The sequence below is a fragment of the Sorex fumeus genome, unplaced genomic scaffold (genome assembly GCF_029834395.1).
Source record: "Sorex fumeus unplaced genomic scaffold, SorFum_2.1 ptg000061l, whole genome shotgun sequence".
Lineage (NCBI taxonomy): Eukaryota > Metazoa > Chordata > Mammalia > Eulipotyphla > Soricidae > Sorex > Sorex fumeus.
Genome location: NW_026606118.1, coordinates 44,170,846 through 44,191,756, shown reverse-complemented (window position 1 = coordinate 44,191,756; position 20,911 = coordinate 44,170,846). Strand labels below are relative to the sequence as shown.

General features: G+C 47.9%; 1 protein-coding gene across 1 annotated transcript in view; it reads left to right on the top strand.

Moving 5' to 3' along the window:
• Positions 1–20,911, top strand: part of NEK5 (NIMA related kinase 5) — a 74,237-nt gene that overhangs the window by 33,736 nt on the left and 19,590 nt on the right. The window contains 8 exon segments of the mRNA XM_056126269.1: positions 2,353–2,361; positions 3,274–3,337; positions 4,919–5,035; positions 7,689–7,775; positions 9,822–9,914; positions 15,140–15,220; positions 15,396–15,464; positions 18,461–18,611. Of these exon segments, the coding sequence (XP_055982244.1) occupies positions 2,353–2,361; positions 3,274–3,337; positions 4,919–5,035; positions 7,689–7,775; positions 9,822–9,914; positions 15,140–15,220; positions 15,396–15,464; positions 18,461–18,611 (671 nt within the window).

Sequence of the window (20,911 nt, the reverse complement as noted above, 5' to 3'; positions counted from 1 at the left end):
GAATAAACCAAAAAGATTCTTCATTTTAATACCTAATACCTCATACTCTTAATTCGTTCATAATTTGCTTTCCCTTTTATTTGAGGGGGCACATCTTCCAAGGGGTGCTCAAAGGCCCTGGGGTTTCTCGTGATCTGGCTGTGGCACGGGGCTCACTCACTCTCAGCCATGCCAGGGAGTCGTTTTGTTTGTTTGTTTTTAATTGAAACACGGTGAGAGCAGTTACACAGTTTTCACATTTAAGTCTTGGTCATACAATGATGAAATACCTGACCCTTCACCAGTGCACATTTTCTACCACCAAAACCCCCAATATATCCCCCATCCTACACCCTCCCCCTACCAGTGTGGCAGATGATTTCCACGTCACTCTCTCTGTACTTTGTTTACATTCAATATTGCTACACCAAACCCATCATTATTATTTAGGATTTTACCCCAACACTCAGATCTGCTGAAAAGGCAACATTAGACAATTTGTTTTCTTTTTTTTTTTTTTTTTTTTTTTTTTTTTTTTTTTTAATTTATTTATTTATTGAATCACTGTGGGAAAAGTTACAGAGCTTTCGGGTTTAGGTCTCAGTCATGTAGATACCGAACACATTTCCCTTTACCAATACTCATTTTTAACCCCGAACCCCAATAGACCCCCACCTCCCACCCCTCCCAATTCTTATGAGGCAGATGAGTTCTAGTTAATACTCTATCTACTTTGACTAGATAGATTATTTCGATAGAAGATGCACAATTATTGTTTAGAGTTTACGACCCACCCCCCCCCCAATCAGACATGCTGAAACAGCGTTGTGAAATGATTTGCTTTCTAGAACTTGGTTTAAGAATAAAATGATGTCGCGCGGCCGCGATAGCGGCCGCGCGGTTTTGAATTTCTGCTATTTTACTTATTGACCCTGGAAGAATTTCTATTAAAAGTTAGCTAGTTAAGAGATTGATTTCTGTGCCCTGGAGTCGTGGCCGTGCCGGAGAGCCGCTCGTGGGGGGCAGCCGGCGACCTCGGTGGGGCGTGGGGGACGGCCCACAAAGCCCCCCTTCCCATGAGGTCCCCGCCGCTTCCCCGAGCCCGGCTCAAACCCGCTTTCCACAAGGCTCCCGTGCGGCCGCCATCTTTCTTTCCAGAGAGGAGCGGGCGGGCCGGTCAACGCCCTTCCCCCTCCGGGCAGGCTTGGTGGCGCGCATCAACACAAGTCCATTTGCTTTTCTGCTCCAAGCGGCTGGTTCTCTGTGCTAAGTCCTTGTGCCTCCGGGGCCGTGGCCGTGCCGGAGAGCCGCTCGTGGGGGGCAGCCGGCGACCTCGGTGGGGCGTGGGGGACGGCCCACAAAGCCCCCCTTCCCATGAGGTCCCCGCCGCTTCCCCGAGCCCGGCTCAAACCCGCTTTCCACAAGGCTCCCGTGCGGCCGCCATCTTTCTTTCCAGAGAGGAGCGGGCGGGCCGGTCAACGCCCTTCCCCCTCCGGGCAGGCTTGGTGGCGCGCATCAACACAAGTCCATTTGCTTTTCTGCTCCAAGCGGCTGGTTCTCTGTGCTAAGTCCTTGTGCCTCCGGGGCCGTGGCCGTGCCGGAGAGCCGCTCGTGGGGGGCAGCCGGCGACCTCGGTGGGGCGTGGGGGACGGCCCACAAAGCCCCCCTTCCCATGAGGTCCCCGCCGCTTCCCCGAGCCCGGCTCAAACCCGCTTTCCACAAGGCTCCCGTGCGGCCGCCATCTTTCTTTCCAGAGAGGAGCGGGCGGGCCGGTCAACGCCCTTCCCCCTCCGGGCAGGCTTGGTGGCGCGCATCAACACAAGTCCATTTGCTTTTCTGCTCCAAGCGGCTGGTTCTCTGTGCTAAGTCCTTGTGCCTCCGGGGCCGTGGCCGTGCCGGAGAGCCGCTCGTGGGGGGCAGCCGGCGACCTCGGTGGGGCGTGGGGGACGGCCCACAAAGCCCCCCTTCCCATGAGGTCCCCGCCGCTTCCCCGAGCCCGGCTCAAACCCGCTTTCCACAAGGCTCCCGTGCGGCCGCCATCTTTCTTTCCAGAGACGACAATTTGTTTTCTATTGCTGATTATGAATTGCATATGATGACACATGGCCGCGATTGCAGCTGCGTGATTTTGGAATTCTGAAGTTTTAATAATTAAATCTGGACACACTTCTGCCAGAAGCCACTGGGTTCCGAGCTTTGTTTCTGAGTCTCTGGGATCATGGCTGATAAGTAGCTTGATCAGTAGCCAAACGGTTCATTCGTGGGTGGCAACTCTCAGTCTTGTATGGGAGGAGGGCCGGCTCTGCCCCCATTCCATGAGGCCCTGCATTCATCATCATTGCGGGCCCTCCTTGGCTGTCCCTAGGCCTCCAGAAGATGGTGGTGGCGACCGAGCGGTCAGGGGAAACAGGCCAAGACACAAAACCCACCTGGGGTGGTCCGGTTCTGGGAACCTAATGCATAGTCTGGACGTATTTCTGCCAAAAGCTGCTGGGTTCTGAGCTTTGTTTCTGAGTCTCTGGGATCATGGCCAATAAGCCGCTTGATCAGCAGCCAGAGGGCTCATTCATGGGCGGCAACTCTCGGTCTTGTGGGGGGGGGTGGCTCCACCCACATCCCATGTGGCTCCCCATTCCTCCTCATTCCGGGCCTTCCCTGGCTGTCCCTAGGCCTCTGGAAGATGAAGATGGCGACCAAGCAGTCAGGGGAAACAGGCCAAGGCGCGAAACCCATTCCCACCTGGGGTGGTCCGGTGCTGAAAACCTAATGCGTAGTCCAGACGCATTTCTGCCAAACGCTGCTGGGTTCTGAGCTTTGTTTCTGAGTCTCTGGGATCATGACCAATAAGCAGCTTGATCAGCAGCCAGAGGGCTCCTTCCTGGCGTGCCAGGGAATCTTACCTGGGCAGCAGGTGCGCTGGCCCCATGGGCTGTGCTGCAGCCCTGGGAAGATTTTCTTCTCCAAATGTACACATGCTTCTGTCCCTTTGGACCAACAACTCCTTGCACCTCAAACCACCGATGAGTTTTCAATCTCCTGGCTTAATTGAAAAATTCGCTGGTCTGAGGGGGCTCAGGCGCGGCTCTGCGGCGGAGGCCTTGCGGGCGGGAGAAGTCTGGGTGACATCCCACAGCCCTGCCCTGCGGGGTCCCTGAGGCTCCCCGGCTGCGCCCTGCTCTCCCTCCTGGCTCAGCCGGCGGTGGAGCCCCAGTGTGCACCTGTGGTGCACCTGTGCGGGGAGGCGAGGCCGGGCCAGGCTCGCAGTCTCACCCTGCGCGCTCTACCTCCCCGCAGCGCCGCGTATCTGCAGAGGAGACGTGAGGCTCAACAGTACAAGCTGAAAGCCGAACAGCAGCTGGTGAGTGGCCGCAAGAACTGTCCAGCCGCCCCCCCCCCCCCCGCCCCCCCCCCCACCCCCCCCCCCCCCCCCCCCCCCCCCCCCCCCGGCGCCGAGCTCTTGTTGAATCTGCGCACCAAGACGCGCATGTGCGCAGCTGCACCTGATTTTAGTGTTTGGGGGTACCTCCCAAGCAACGCCCAGGGTAGTCGGCACCCCCAGTGATCCTCGGTCACCGGGCTGGACTGCTCAGTGTGCAGCTGGGCAGTGCGGAGCTGCTGAGTCCCCGGGGTGGCGTGGTGGTGCTTGAGGGACCATAAGATACCGGGGATCCAACTTGGGTTCAAACCTGACTGCTGAGCTATCTCCTGGCCCCGGGTTGCTAATCTGGAATCTAACAGAGAGAATCCAGAGTGCAGCGGGTAGGGCTATCGCCTTGCATGTGTCAGATCCGGGTTCAATCTCTGGCATCTATATGGTCCTCTGAGCTCCGCCAGGAATGATTCCTGAGCACCATCACCAGGTGTAGCCCCCAAACAAACCAAACCAAAACAAGAAATCCTAGAAATAGGCTTGAGGCAGGCCAGGGAAGCCCAGTTTCTTTGCAGGCTGTAGCACTGTGTGGCCTTAGGCAGGTCCTGTACCAGCTCTGAGTCTGTTTTTTTTTCTTTCTTTTTTTGAGAAGCAAGCAGGCAAGCTTCAGAGTCCTGCCCCCCCCCCCCCCCACCCCTCTCAGGAGCTACAGTTCTGGGCAGGAGCGATAGCACAGCGGGTAGGGCATTTGTCTTGCATGTGGCTGACTGGGTTCGATTCCCAGCATCCCATATGATCCCCTGAACACTGCCAGGAGTAATTTCTGAGTGCAGAGCCAGGAGTAATGCCTGTGCATTGCCAGGTGTGACCCAAATAGAAAAAAAAAAGAGCTACAGATCTTTGATTCCATTTTATCGAATTCTCCACATTTAAAAAATTGGCAATTGCACTTAATTTGAAATGAAAGCTATCCTTTATCCTTCAGCAGAGTCCAAATTTGGGGCCTGGGGAATCTGGATTTGAGCCTAAATGTCTACACTCTTTAGCCTCTTGTCTGAGCAGCTCCAAAGCTTTAATTCTAGTCCCTTTCCTAATTCCAGGCTGCTAAACTATCCCAGAATTTTTAATTTTACAGTTATGATTGACCAGGTCAGAAAATGAGGACGATCTTAGCTGGTAGTGGATACTATTGATTGCTTAGGACAAACAACACACATGGTTTTACTCATTTTCTTTACTTTGATAGTTCATGCCTTTTCGTGGTTTGTTTTGGGCCACACCTGGCAGTGCTCCAGGGGTACTCCTGATTCTGCACTCAGGGATTACTCCTGGCAGTGCTCAAGGGATCATATGGGGTGCCGGGGATCAAACCCAGATCAGCTTCCTGCAAGGTGAATGACCCACCTGCTGTACTATCTCTTCAGCCCCAACAGTCCATAGTTTTTATAAGTATGCTGTTAGAAATACCACGTTTCGCAGGTGTTGTACTTCTTTCTTTAAAGGACTAGGTCAAAGCAGATGTTGTCAAAATGTAAATATGTGTGGCAAATGATTTTATTCAACTAATAGGGTCTTCGTCCATCTTCTGCTGAGTGCAGACATCACTGGAGACCAGAGCCCAGATGTGCTGGAGAAGATCCTCGGTCCCAGGAGCCGCAGCCCAGGACAAAGGAAGTAAAGGAACAGGTGGGAAACAGTCTGGTCCTGTGACTTCCTCACTGTCTTTTGCATGTGATGAGGTGTGATGTTTAATTTCTGCAGACAGTCAGCTGTACTGCTAATTTTGGACACACTCATAGGAGCGCCATTGTGGTCCCCCACTCCCACCCCATTGGCAAGCATATAGCAAAATTTGTTTTGGTATATGTGATAGCACAGCGGTAGGGCGTTTGCCTTACAAGCGGCCAACACGGCCGACCCAAGTTCGATTCCTCCGCCCCTCTCAGAGAGCCCCGCAAGCTACCGAGAGTATCTCGCCCGCACGGGAGAGCCTGGCAAGCTACCCATGATGTTTTCGATATGCCAAACACAGTAACAACAGGTCTCGTGATGGAGATGTTACAGGGCCCACTCGAGCAAATCGATGAACAACGGGAGGACCGTGACCGTGAGGACCGTGCTGACAAAATATGTATATGAATACCACAACTGTTAATACCTCTATAACCATTTTACCACAGTTATAATAAAATGACAGAAAAAGAGAATACACATTTCATTAGTATATTCAGCATGCTTTTCTATTTAGGAGACATTAACTGATAGCTCACAGAATCTTCAAGAGCTAACTTTAGGTCAGTTATTCTAAAAAGACATTTTTGTTTATACAGTGCAGTTTCCCTATGGACTCTTTCTTTTGTTTTCCTTAAATTTTTATTACTGAACACCATGAGGTACAGTTGTAGACTTACAAATTTTTGTGCTTGGGTTTCAGTTATACAATGATCAAATACCCGTCCCTCCACCAGTGCCCATTTTCCACCACCACGGGTCCCAGTATCCCTCCCACCCCCCAACCCCCCACCCCCAATCTCACCTACCTCTGTGGCAGGGCATTTCCTTTTGTTATCTCTCTCCTTTTGAGAAGCATATAGCACATTTATTTTATATTACGTGGTCCAAAAACCTTAAAGGAAAGCAAATAGAATCATTAGAAAATAAATCACTAAAAGTCAATTTGTCATGGTTAATTGCTATCTGTTTTTAACTTTTCTTAATATAGTAGAGAATAACCATATGTACCATTAGTGAAAGCCACACTCAATACCACAAGGTGGGAAGTTTCTCCTGTCCTTTCAAGGATCCTTTCTAACCCTTCTGACAAAACTGGTGTCAAGGCTATGAATTGCCTATCCATAAAGCTCTGTATCATTCCTTTAAATCTGAATGATAATCTATCTAGAGCTCTTAAGGGACACAGAGACAGGCATCTCACTTTCTCAGAGAATACAGCACCAGGGCCTTGACAGACATCAACAAAGCTTCCACTGTTATGATTTGAGACATTTTTATTAATTTTCAAGGGCTGCCTTCCAGTCGACCACATTGGTGGCTTAAAACAACAGACTTATCCCTTTCTTTCTGAATGAATTCAGAAGGGAAGGGCCTGGCATCCCTTCAGGAGAGAGATGGGTACGCTGGTGAGGGGTGAGATGTTGGAATCTGGTGCATGAGAAACCAATATGAGTAATGTTGTAAACCACAAAATCTCACTGTCACACTGTCACTGTTTTCCCGTTGTTCATCAGTTTGCTCGAGCGGGTCCAGTAACATCTCCATTTTAAGACTTGTTGTTACTGTGTTTAACATATTGAATATGTCACAGGTAGCTTGCCAGGCTTTGCCGTGCGGGCAAGATACTCTCGGTAGCTTGCCGGGCTCTCTGAGAGGGGCGGAGGAATCAAACCCGGCTCGGCCGGGCTGGCTGTACACAAGGCAAACACCCTACCCGCAAATCTCATTCAGTGAAAGAAACAAAACCCAGAGATGTATTGCTTCATAGTCTGGAAGCTGAAGTCCAAAATCCAGGAAGAGCAGGGTTATGATCCATTTGAAATGGGCAGGGGAAAGAATATTCCTTTGCCTTTCCCTGGAACCTAGGGGTTTGTCGCATTCTGATTTCCAGGCTGGCCACTGTCTCTGCTGCATCACTGTCCCATCCAGTGGCATTAGCCTGGTCACAGATCTCTCCTGCATGTCCATCTTTTTAAAGAAAACCAGTTGTATTGAACTCCAGTGGGGGATTTTTTTTCTTTTTGTCTTTGGGTTAGAGCTGGTGATTCTTGGGGTTACTCCTAACTTGGTGCTCAGGGGTGACCATTGGTGCTCTGGGAAACCATGCAGTGCTAGGGATCTAACTCAGGGCTCGTGTGAGAAGCATATCTGCTCTAGCCATTTGAGTCTGGCCCATAGGGAGACCTCACCTCAACCAATTTCATCAGATATGACAGTGTTTGAATTTGTTTCTGTTCTTGAGTTCTAGGGAATGAAGACTCCATTGTATCTTAAAATTTAACTCATAACTGGATTATTTATTAAAGTGGAAAAAGAAAGTCATTGTATGTCATTAGCATACATAAAACTTGAGTTTTACACATAAGTGAGATTCCCTGTGAGCTACTATGACATTCATGGGGAATTAGTATCACAAGCAAAACATGAGGCCAATTATCATCGTCAGGAGTAATAGCTTTCCTAATTCTTCCTGTATAATTACATGTTTTTAAGATCATAAGCTGTAGAGAGATTTTAAGTTGCCTGAAGTAGCTCACAATAATTAAAACATTTTGGTTAAGTTATTCACAGTCATTAAAAAAATTGGATTGGGATTCTTTTTCAGGAATATTGGAAGCAATTAGAAGAAATCCGCCAACAGTACCACAGTGACATGAAGGAAATTAGAAAGAGGATGGGCAGTGGACTGGAGGTAAATGAATTCATTCTCCTAAAGGAAACACTGTTCTATTGATTTAGTGTTAACTAACTAAGAAGGTATTAAAAGTAATGAACTAGGAGCCAGAGAAACAGTACAGGGATTAAGGCACTTGCTTACTTAGGCCAACTCTGGTTTGATCAGGGGAAAAACGTATTCCTGATTGACAGAGAATATCTGGGAAGGGTCCTCAGACTTTCTAACCACCACTTGGGAGATTGCCCCCCAAATAAATAAAAATAAAAGTAATGATCTTCTCCTATAAAGACAAAATTTTATCACACAAACTGTTTTTTAGTAGAAAACCATCAGCTCTCAAAGGAGCTTCCCCTTATTGTGGTTTACTTAAGATGGCACAAGATAATGACGTCTGAGATTCCCCGTTAGCAATAGTTATTGTTAAATATGCACGTTGAGGAAAAGGACTCTTCTTCTTGGATCAGTAATAAGTATTGACAGAACAGCTGCTTCACTCCAGAACTAAATTTGATGCAGAAAGTAAGTGTGTGTCCATAGGGTACAAAGAAAGACTAGCATGTATTGAATGCCATTGTACCGGAATCATCTCATATGCAAGGATAAAATTCTAAAGTCTGTGTATGAACTAGCTAGCCTAGATTTGGGGACCAGATTATATGAAAAACACAGATATTTAGTTTCTTTTTGGGGTATGGCTGGGAATACACTGAATGATGCCCAAGGGACCATGTGGTAGTAGATATTACAACAGGGCCTCCTACATGCAAAATGTGTGCTTTAGCCCATTGAACTAACTCTCTGCCTCAACGTACAGATATTTAAACTCTAGAAGCCCACTCGGTGGCCTAGAAAGTATAACCTGTGAGAGGCCTGTGGACACGGAGACCAGCCCAGCACACAGCTGACCTCCCAACTGTGTCACCTGTATACTCATTGACCAGAACTACTCAGACCCTGAAACGAATCTCTCTTTCTCTGCATTTACCCCAATTTCAAGCACATGCAGAGGAATATATAGATGAATTAGTATAGGAGAAATAAACATAAAATTCAATGGTGCTTGTCAGGGTCTAAAGAGATTTCACATACTTTATCTCCTTTACTACCCACAACAAAACAGTTAAGTAGCTACCCCAATTCACTTAGCTATTACAAGACAGACTAAATAAATATCTGATTGTAGAAGCTCTATTATTTCTAAGTAAATGAGTTTCTAGGAGTTGAAAAAATGAGGCACACATGTGTGTAATCATGGTAGAAAAAGACTTCAGGCTAAGCTTGGGAAGGCAGGGAAAAGAATGTTAGGAGGAGGAGTAAGAGGACCCTCTTTTGATCATAGATGGTTGTGGTCCACTGGGTAGTGTTTGAGGGACTATGGAGTGCCAAGAATCCAACCCTGGGGCTCCTACATATAAAGCATCAGATTCAGCCCTTGAGCCACAGCCCTGATCCAGGAGGAGGTGTTTTTTGTGTTTTGTGTTTTGGACACTTTCAAATCTAGTCTCAGGGATGACTCCTGGCAGGACTTGGGGTACAATATACAGGGTTGGGGATTGAACTAGGGTTGCAACCAAAGGGCTCATGTGTGAGTCAAGTCCTTAACCCCAGTACTTTCTCTCTAGCCCATGGAGGAGGGTGTTTGTGGAACAACGGGGTGGGGGGCGAGGGGTTAACCAGAGTCTGAGAAGAAGAAAAGTAGGAGAGCAGCAATCAGGAGGGGCTCTGGAGGAAGTAGACACAGCTCTAGACAGAGGGTAGGAGGTGCTGGGAGGGGCAGCATCCTGAGTAGCAGGAGGAACCTGCATCCTGAGCGTCTTATTTTTAAGGCAGGTCTGTGATGGGAAGGGCCGAGGACACAGTTGCAGGGAGGGGGACTCTGAAAGAAGCAGGGAGTGGGATGGGGGTGGCACACCCAGACAGCCAAAGGAGGAAGAGCCACACAGACTCCAGAGCTGTTGTCCCAAAGCGTTTCTTCCCTAGATCCCATTCAGCCCTAGCAGGGGCTTTGGAAACACCCCTCACAACTGACGCACAGTTTGTTGACTGTGTTTTGTGTTCAAGGAGGACTCAAGAATAACTCACAGAACCTACTTGGTGAAGAAGAGTGACCTGCCCATCAGCCCAGAAGCAGGAGAAGAGGAAGGCCTGGCACAGGTGATGTTGACTCCACTCTGGTTCCTGTTTCTCAGCCCTCACTGCATGCAGACTCCTGGGGGGAACCTTAACAAACTCAGATGCCCAGGCTTTGCCCACGCAGTCTGGGCCTCAACCTGGGTGCTGTGTGCCCAGAAGCTGGTCAGAACTGCTTTCTGGCCTGGGAAGTTCTTGTCTTAGCCAGGGCCTCAGACATGTGGGGCAGGAACTGGGCCTCAGCCTCACTTCTCTTCCCTGTCATGATGACATTGTTGGTGGGAAAAGGGAACTGGGCAGACGAATGAACAAGTTGGTCTTTTTTTTTTTTTCTTTTTGGGTCACAGCTGGCTATGCACAGGGGTTACTCCTGGCTCTGCACTCAGGAATTATTCCTGGCGGTACTTGGGGGACCATATGGGATGCTGGGAATTGAGCCTGGGTCGGCCACGTGCAAGGCAAATGCCCTACCCACTGTGCTATCGCTCCAGCTCTTGAACAAGTTGGTCTTGAAGAGAGTTTCAAATTTTCCTTCTGGGAGATCCTTCATAGTCTCCTAACCCAACCCCCGTTCCTCCACCTCTGCCTCCTCCCCCTACTCTTTTCTCTCTCTCTCTCTCTCTCTCTCTCTCTCTCTCTCTCTCTCCCCCTCATCTGGGGAAAAGTAGGAAGGAGGGAGACTGAGGTAGATGGTGTGCCGTGAAATTCCTGGGGCCTTCTAGGAGCTCTGTAGCCTGAGAGTAGGTAGAAGGTTTTCTTTTTGTTTTTGTATTGTTTTTAAGGCGGACATACCTGGTAATGCTTAGGCTAACTCCTGGCTCTGAACTGAGGGTTTAATCCTGGTGGTGCTCAAGGGGACTGTATATGGGTGCCAGGAATCAAACCTGGGTCAGCCAAGGCAATGCAAGTGACACTCACCCCCTCTTTGGTCAGATGTACATAAGGCACAGTCCTGTTGCAGAATTCCTAATACTGCAGGAGAGAAGACCATTCTCCAGGCTGCAGGGCCGAGAGCTAACAATGATTCCCAGGCAGGTGCTGCTGTGAAGCCCACACAGAGGTGATGGGACCTCACTGCATGCAGACTCCTGGGGGGAACCTTAACAAACTCAGATGCCCAGGATTTGCCCACGCAGTCTGGGCCTCAACCTGGGTGCTGTGTGCCCAGAAGCTGGTCAGAACTGCTTTCTGGCCTGGGAAGTTCTTGTTTTAGCCAGGGCCTCAGACATGTGGGGCAGGAACTGGGTCTCAGTCTCACTTCTCTTCCCTGTCATGATGACATTGTTGGTGGGAAAAGGGAACTGGGCAGACGAATGAACAAGTTGGTCCTTTTTTTTTCTTTTTGGGTCACAGCTGGCTATGCACAGGGGTTACTCCTGGCTCTGCACTCAGGAATTACTGAGGGTGGTGACTGATTCTAAGGGAGAAGGGCTAGTGCCCTGATGGGAAAGGATGGACAGAGAGCTTTAGAATTTGTATCAAAACTGTATTTCTTTGTCTCATCTATCTAGATCCAGACAGATTTCCCCAGATATCTGAAAGTCAAGTGTTCCTATAGGCTGTAATTTAGTACTATTTGGGGGCGTGCAAGTGTCTCATTACTGTAAATTTATATGGAATAGTTTCTGTGCATTCCAAACAATATCCCCCCCACCCAAGGCAGACTACTGCCGCATCCCAAATTGGCATACTGGCCTTTTGGGACATGGGAAATCTTAATTCTCTATCTTTATCTTTACCTATCAAGGAGACTCTGGAGCGATAGCACAGCGGTAGGGTGTTTGCCTTGCACGCAGCCAACATGACCGACCCGAGTTCGATTCCTCCGCCCCTCTCAGAGAGCCCGGCAAGCTACCAAGAGTATCTCGCCCGCACAGCAAAGCCTGGCAAGCTCCCCGTGACGTATTCGATATGCCAAACACAGTAACAACAAGTCTCATGATGGAGACATTACTGGGCCTGCTCGAGCAAATCGATGAACAACGAGAGGGCCTTCACTTTACTTTACTTTACTATCACGGAGACTCAGGTTCTGTCTTGAAAGGAGGCATGGTCCCTTTTTTTAGTTCCTGGGCCTCATCAAGCCATTCTGGGAGGGTTCTCCTGGCTTGAAACTCAGGGGACCATATGCTGCCAGGGATGGAACCCAGGCCTGCCACCTGCCAGGGCCGAGCCTCAGCCCGTTGAGTCATTTTCGTGGCCACCCAGAGCCCTTTATGAAGAGTGGGAAGGGGCCACGTGTCATGGGAACAGTAAGGGAGTCCAAACAGATCTGTGAGCTGCAGCCCTGCTCCCAGTGGGGCCTTATCCCTCTGCAAGGAACCTACTTGCCAGGCCCTCCGCTCTGTGATGTCGCGTGAGCCTGCCTGTGTCATACGCCCTCGGCTCATGTGTTCTGCTCTTCCCTGTTTTGTTTCCTTTGAAACACTCCATACTTCTCTGCCATCAGATGACTCACCTGTGATCTGTCTGCCTGGCACACGTGAGACCCAGGCTAGCAGGGACCTTTCTCTGTACTGTGGCACGCCGTGTAGGAGGGTGTCTGGCGTGTGGGGCTCTGCTTGGTATGAACTGTGCACCGTGAAAATGGGGCTAGGGGGTTCTGGAGCAACAGCACTGTATGTAGGTAGAGCGTTTGCCTTGCATGCGGCCAACCCAGGTTCAATGCCCAGCATCCCGTATGGTCCCCTGGGCACAGGCAGGAGTAATTTCTGAGTGCGAAGTCAGGAGTAACCCCTGTGCATAGCCGGGTGTAACCCAAAAAGACAAAAAAAAAAAAAAAAGAAAATGGGGCTAGGAAGACAGTTCTATTCGCCGCGAGTCTGAAGTTCAGAGGGAAGAACAGATGAAGCTTGAAGATGCGAATTCCCTTCCCCTCCCCTCCATTTCCTTCCCTTCTGTTTTTGCAGTGACCTGGGGCTGCATCGTGTTAGTGCTGTTGTTTCCCCCCTGAGACCACACACCCCGCTGTGGGCAGTAGTGGCCGGGCAGTGCTGGACTTGAGCTGGGACATGACTGTGAGGCAGGTGCTCTACCATTGAGCTGTCCCCAGCCTCTGAAGATGCATTTTTGTCCCTTTTTTGGATCACAGCCACCCATGCTTGGGGGGGGGGGTTGTCCATAAGATGTTAAGGACTGAACTTGGGGCTCCCACATGCACTCCAGACCATGGAGCCACTTCCCTAGCCCTGGAGAGACATTCTGAGGAGTTTTGCATAAAGATGGCAATTAAATTCAGAGCATGAATGAGTCCCCATTTGCTGAGGAAGGCAGAGAGGACAGTACTAAACCTGAAAAAATCTCATCATTTAAACTGTGTCTTTGGAGCTGGAGCGATAGTACTGCAGGTAGGGCGTTTGCCTTGCACGTAGCCAACCCGGGTTCGATCCCTGCCATCCCCTGTGCATCACTGGGTGTGACCCAAAAAGCAGAAAATAAACTGTGTCCTGCGTCTTACCACTGTTTCTTTGATTTTATTGCTATTTAATCTCTCTTCTCTCTCTCTCTCTCTCTCTCTCTCTCTCTCTCTCTCTCTCTCTCTCTTCTCTCTAATCAATGCTTTATCTTTCGGTGTTATTTTGTTTTGGGGCCACACTCACTTGGTGCTCAGGAGCTATTCCTGGCTCAGTGCTCAGGGGATTATGTGGTGGCTGAGGACTGAGCCTGGGGCTCCAGCATGCAGAGCACACCCTCAACCCTTTGAACCATCTCCCTGTCCCTCAAAGTTGGTCTTTCCCCTTTCCCTTCCCTCTGTGCTGTTGTGACAACATGGTTAAACATGGCCATGGTGGTTGTCAGGGGCTATGCATTTGGTTGCAATGCTTGTATCCTTGGTCTCTTGTGGGGGTTACCGTTTGTGGTGCTCGTACATATTCCTATTCCAGTGCTCATGGGGGCCTTTGCGCTGCTGACACAGAGGTATGACAGTCCCAGCCGCAGTGCTCACAGACCCTTTTAGTCATGGTGCTTGCTGGAGATAGGACTGGAGTGATAGCACAGCGGGTAGGGCATTTGCCTTGCACACAGCCAACCTGGGCAACCCGGGTTCTATTCCTCCCCCCCTCTTAGAAAACCTGGCAAGAGTGTCTTGCCTGCATGGCAAAGCCTGTAGCAAAGACTGGCAAGCTACCCATGATGTATTCGATATGCCAGACACAGTAACAACAAGTCTCACGATGGAGACATTACTTGGCCCGCTGCTCAAGCAAATAGATGAACAATGGGAGGACAGTGCTACAGTGTTACAGTACTTGCTGGAGATGACTCTTTAGCTTCGGTGCTTCTGTATATCTGACTGTGCTCCAGAGGGTTTTGCTTTTTATTGAGGTTCCACAGGTCCCAGAGAGCAGAGTGATTGGCACAAGTGGCTGCACTGGGGACTGAACTGATTACCACACACTTTCAAGGCAGGCATTTTTAGCTTCTGAGACTCCCCCTACCCTTTATGTCATCTGACTTTACAGTCCTCTCCCATTGGAAAATTTCCATCAACTTTCAGAGCTGTCTCCTTCCTTTATATTCTTGTGAGCTGTGTACTTTCTTGTTTTCCTGATTAAGATCATAGACCTCATACTTGGACTAGAAATAGCCTATTGTTAAATAATAAGATTAGGTTGTGTTGGACTTAGTGAGCATCGTCACATTATGGAATTTTATCCATTGTGATGTGAATGTTAAATGTATCCTAAATATATTCATATTTCCTGTTATTAACAGACCACTGTGTCCAGTTTCCAGTGAACTAGTAAATATCCTTTAGAAAGTAGTTTTTTTAGGGTCAGAGAAATAGTACAGTGGGTAAGGCGTTTGCCTTGCATATAGATGACCCAGGTTTGATGCCTGACACCCCAGATGGTCCCCTGTGCACTGCCAGGAGTGATTCCTGAGTGCAGAACCAGGAGTAACCCCTGAGCACTGCAAGGTGTTGTTTTTTGCCTCATCCGTCAATACTCAGGACCTGTTCCTGACATGTTGCCTGGGGGCACTCCTAGAGGTAATCAGGCGACCTTTCAGTTCCTGGAAATCGAATTCAGGCATCCCACATGCAAGCATGCACTCAGCTCTGTGAGCTGCTTCTGCAGCGCCGTAACTATCCTTTCTAAAGGCAGACCTTTATTCTCAAGTCAGTCATCAGATCAATACAGAAAGCAAATAACATAAACATACTAAGCTATGAATCCGGGGGTTTCATTGTATAATTGTTCAATCAGTATTAAATGATAGGTTTTAATTTCTCTCTAAACCTTCAGGATATTGAAAGAGACCTGAAGCAAATTACAATGCAGAATGTAAAAGAAAGTAAAAATCCACAGCAGAAACATAAGGATAAGGTAATAAGCATTTTTATGTTTGGGTTTCATATTAAAAAGCTCCCACTACTATATTATAAAGTTACCTTATTTTTTGAAGTTATTGTAATGGTTTCACTTCCTAAAATGTTAAATAGGGGATTGCTATTTTAGGTTTTAATTGGATTGCTAAATTTTTTTTCTTGCTTTCTTCTAGAAAGGGGTAAAGTTTGAAATTAATTTAGACAGCTGTGTTTCGGATGAAAACACATTCCAAGAGTCAGAGGTATGCCATTAATTATATTTCTCTTAGTAAGCATGGAAAATGAGTATTCATGAATTTATGACATTTTCCCGCAGAATTATTAGGGAAAATTTTCATTAGGGTTCCTAATAGAGTGTCTGGTGCTCAACCAAGTCTTCTTTGTTCTCCTGTTATTTTTAAGATTGAGACTATTACCATAGATGGGCTATTTTATAATATTAATTTTTAATAGATGAACTAGTATCCTCATAATATTAAATTTTTATCATTGCCAAATTAAAATATAAGATGTCAGCAACTAAAATACTAACACCCCACAAAAAAAAAATAACCCAAACAACTAAGCAGGTACTTGAAGTCATATCCATTTAAATTTTGTTGATTATTGATATGTTTGTATAAGTCTTTCATAAATATGAATTATTTTTCTGGGTTTCATGACACATTAATAGTGCTTAATACATTAAGCACAAACCTAATTTTTTGTCTCTTGAGTGCACCTTCTTTTTTTTGCTTTTTGGGTCACACCCAGCTATGCACTCAGGAAGTACTCTTGGCGGTGCTCGGGGGACCATATGAGATGCTGGGAATCAACTGGGGCCTGCCACGTGTAAGGCAAATGCCCTACCTGTTGTGCTATTGCTCCAGCACCGAGTGTATCATCTTAATTCCCTTTCAATCAGACTTTCTACCAAAGATAAACTTTTGATTTTGTGTTTCTGTTTTACTTTCTCTAAGTGACTAAAAATTAAGTGTGTATATATCACTGTATCACTGTCATCCAGGCACCATTCATCCCAGCCCTGAGATTTTAGCAGCCTTTCCTTACTCATTTTTCCCAATGCTGCCGTATTGGAGACTCTTTCAGGGTCAGGGGAATGAGATCTGTTATTGTTACTGTTTTTGGCATATCAGATATGCTACGGGTAGCTTGCCAGGCTCTACCATGCAGGCTGGATACTCTCGGTAGCTTGCTAGGTTCTTATAAGTATATATATATATATATATATATATATATATATATATATATGTACATATATATATTTCTATGATTTGTTGCCTACTGTCTGAACCCATCAAATATGGTTTGGTAATTATGGGAAATGGGTAGGGAATGTCTTATGATGTGTTCAGGAATATGTTCACTCATATGTGAGGCTCGGCCCGAGCGTGTAGAAAGTGGCCTGGAGTGTGGTGGCAGTTGGGTAGTGGAGGTCGAATGCCATGGGTTGGGTCCCTTGGGGTGGGGAGGGCTCTCAACCACCCCCCTCCAGGGTCCCCGACTGAAAACAGCCTGGTGTGGATATATAAATTCTGATAGTAATTACATATGCTATATAATATTTGATATTCAGTTTATTTCATGTTCGTTATTGGCATAATTTTTTTTTTTTTTCTTTTTGGGTCACACCCGGCAATGCACAAGGGTTACTCCTGGCTCTTCACTCAGGAATTACTCCTGGCGGTGCTCGGGGAATAGAACCCAGGTCGGTCACATGCAAGGCAAACGTCCTACCTATTGTGCTATCACTCCAGCCCCTGGCATAAATATTTTTTAAAATACTCTTTTTTATTTTATTTTGGTTTATGTGAAGGCCTGGTGTGGGACTTTTGTTTTTTATTTTGGGATCACACCTGGCAATGCTCAAGACTAATTCCTGGTTCTGCACTCAGGAATTACTCCTGGTTGTGCTTGGGGGACCATACAGGATACAAGGAATTGAGACTGGGTCAGCTGCCTACGAGGCAAATGCCCTTCCCACTGTGCTATTGCTCCAGCCCTAGTGTGTTCTTTTTTTGTAAAATAGACTTTGTTTTGGAGAAATTTTGGTATCATGACAAAAATGAGCAGAAGGTTCAGAGATGTCTCACATCTGCTCTTGCCTATATGCATAGCCACCATCAATGTCTCACACCAGAGTGGAACTTTTGTGACAGTTGATGAACCCCCACTAATAGATCATCTCCCTCCTGAAGTCCATAGTTCCCCTGAGTGCTCACTCTGGTGTTGTCTGTTCCTTCTGTGGATTCTGATACAAAGCCATCATTATAGTAACATATAGATGACCCCTACCCTAAAAATCCTCTGCACCCCACCTATATTTCAGAGTTTCACTAGCACTTTCAAAAGCTTCTGCATTAGAGAGTAGTGTGAGGGCATGCACTTCTGTGTCACCATTAGGACCACGAGATCCTGGGGAACCATTTCTGGTTAGCCCCTGAGGTTTGGGGCAGCCCACATTCTGAAAGTAAGGTGCTTTTGCTTCTAAGAAGTTCTTTGAATAACTTCTAAGTTCTTTGAAGGACTTACTTCTTCTTCTAAGAACTTCTAAGAACTTCTAAGTTCTTCGAAAAACTTCTAAGAAGTTCTTCTAGAAAAAAAAAATAGTCATGTACAGTGTTATCTTCCAGAGCATTCATCCTTTGCTGTTCTGGGATTTGATATGCTTGAAACAGAGTGGTACTGGGCTGGAGAGATAGTACAGGGGTTAGGGCACATGTCTTTCATGAGGCTTACCCAAGTCTGATCCCCAGCCATTATTCCTGCCAGCGGAGGTCCCCAAGCAGTGCTGGTCAGCCCCTGGCACCGTGGGACCCAAGCAGCACTGCATCCTCAGAACCTTGCATTGGCCCACTGGTCCAGCTGGGAGGGTCCCCTGAGCCTGCTATTCAATGCTTGGGTCCCATACCCCCAACTCCACTGCCATACGGAACAATAACAAAAAAACTCAGAGTGGCGCTTTTTCAGTATTAGAACAGTTTTAAAGACCCAATTAGAAGAACTGTACATTTAAAACAGGGATTGATGAGAGGTCCTGAGAGTTCTGTGGATAGGGTGGGAGTACTATAATATTCCAAGCAGAAAGTCGGTACAATGTCTGTTGATGAGCTTCAGACGTATACTGGATATTACCATATATCTTGGTCATTGTTATTACTGAGAACCCAACTATCTAATGTAGTATTTATCTTCAAAGAATGGATTTTTTTCATGAAAAACTGTGAATTTACTCTAGACAATGGATATACTAAACACAACCTTGGCCTTTGAAGACAGCAAGGAGCTTCAGGAGTGTCTATGTGTGGAGGAGCATGGAGACTATACAGACAAAGCCTACCAGCAGCTCTGCTGTCCGGACGCTGGTATGTGGGTCATCAAAGCTGTAGGTGAATTTCATGACTTCATCTTTTCTAACAGCTACATAGTACTCCATTGTGTAAATGTGCCAAAGTTTTTTTAACCAGTCATCTGTTCTCAGGCACTCAGGTTTTTTCCAGACAAGTGGTACTACATGGAAAGTATGTTAAGTGAAATGAGTCAGAAAGAGAGGGATAGACATAAAAAGATTGCATTCATCTGGGGGACATAAAGTAACAAAATAGGAGATTAATACCCAAGAATAGCCGAGATCAGTACCAGGAGGATTACTCCATGGCTTAGAGGCCAGCCGGGCATTCTAGGGGAAAGGGCAGCTCAGATAGAGAAGGGAGCACCAAATAAAAGATGTTGGGAGGATCCTCCCAGGATGGGAGAAGCATGCTGAAAGTAGACTATAGACCAAACATGATTGCCACTCAATGCCTCTTTTGCAAATCACAGCACCCAAAAGGAGAGAACAAAAGGGAATGCCCTGCCACAGAGGCAGGATGGGATGGGATGGGTATGGGGGTGGGAGGGATACTGGGATCTGTGGTGGTGGGAAATGGACACTGATGGAGGGATGGGTACTTGATCATTGTATAATTGAAACCCAAGCACAAAAATTTGTAAGTCTACAGCTGTACCTCATGGTGTCTCACTAATAAAAATTTAAAAAAAAATAGCTGTAGGTGGAAAGGAAACGTTCACTGGGACCGTCTCAGCTCTCTTCTCTCCCATGGCGCCACTGTCATCATCTCACTTTCTCTGCTCCCCCTGAGCTGGGCATGGGCCAGGCTTCTCTGTCACATGGACCCCAGAGTCTCTAATACCCAGCCTACTTCTTTTGTTTGTTGATGGGGTTATACCCATTGGTGCTCAGGGCTTTCTCCTGATCATGCTCAGGGAACTACATAGGATGTTGGGGACTGAAGCCAGGTCAGACACACTCACGTGCCAGGCCAATGCCCTACCCGCTGTACTCTTGCCTAACCCCATTTCTGAATCTTGTTACTCGGTGTAGTCTTGCCTCAGCTTCTCGTGGCCACAATTTCTGCAGATCTGTGACTGCTCTGTGCATATAAGCCCTGTTGGCAGCTCAGCATGTGTCTGGTCCAGCCTTGAACTCCTCCTTCTTCGGGGTCCTTGAGTATGGGAAAGCCAGCCCCAGGCCGACCATTCCTGCTGCTCACCCAGGTTGGGGGCTTTTACTCTGAGATATCTCTGCTTCCCCCACCCCCTCTCACCAACTGGAGACTTGCCTCTCTCCCGAGTGTGGACTGGTGGGAAGAACAGTGCTTGGGGTGCAGGTGAATCTGAAGCCTGACTGCTGCGGCCAGTTTCTGACCACGAGCTCTTTCATAGGGAGCCAAATGCTCCAAATCTGTTTCCTCTAAACACAGGAGATCACAGGCTTGCCAAACAAGCTCACTGTCAGGTTGGAAGTGAAACTTGGTGTGCAAAGAACAGGCCCCGTAGTCGGTGCTCTAAAGGCCGTTTCTTTCTTCCCCTTTCCCTTTCCGAGTTGCCTCTTCTCCCGCACGGCTGTTTCCCTCCAGTTATTTCTGCTTGGTCCGTCTAAATGGTCACTTGCATTTACTGGCGTGCTGTTCTGTCAGCCTCCTGACTATGTTGGATAGAGCCTCCAGGGTTCGTTCCATTCCAGAGGGCATCGCCTAACACCGGGTGACCAGGTCCTGCGAGCACCCCCCAATCTCCTGCTCCATATCTTCTCTGCTGCCACTGATGGTGGCATCACCCCCCGGCCTGGTTGTGACCCCATCTTCTCTGACAGATCTGTAAACATTTACACATACAGGCTCCCCTCGATTTCCCCTTTCTGGAAGAACTCACTTTGCCTCCTTTCCACCTGGGGAACTCTCCTGTTTAACTCAGCAGCCATCTAGCGATGGCCTCAGGTGTCAGATTCTGCACAATGGTTGGGATGTCAGAGATGAAAGAGACCCGAGTGGGCTTTCATTGCCATGGATGGGTCAGCAGCCCCCCCAAAAGGGAAACACGGTACACATTTTCTGAGTCCAGAATGCCAATCACTGTCTGCATAGAAGCTGGCAGGAGCCTTGGAGAGTTCCTTTCCCACTTGACCTAGTGTGCCCCGGGGGCTGCATCCGCTGCAGACTGTTCCTCCCCAGGATGGAAGCCATGTCTGTGATGGAGGAAGCTGACTGGTTGCAGGGGGTGGGGGCTGGGGCAGAGGTCAGCTTCCAGGTCTCCAGTAGTAGAGAACAGTTGGGAGGGAGAGGACAGGTGCCAAGGCCAGGGAACAGAGCCCATGCTGGGTATGTCGGGGTCCAGGCTGGGGTGGGGC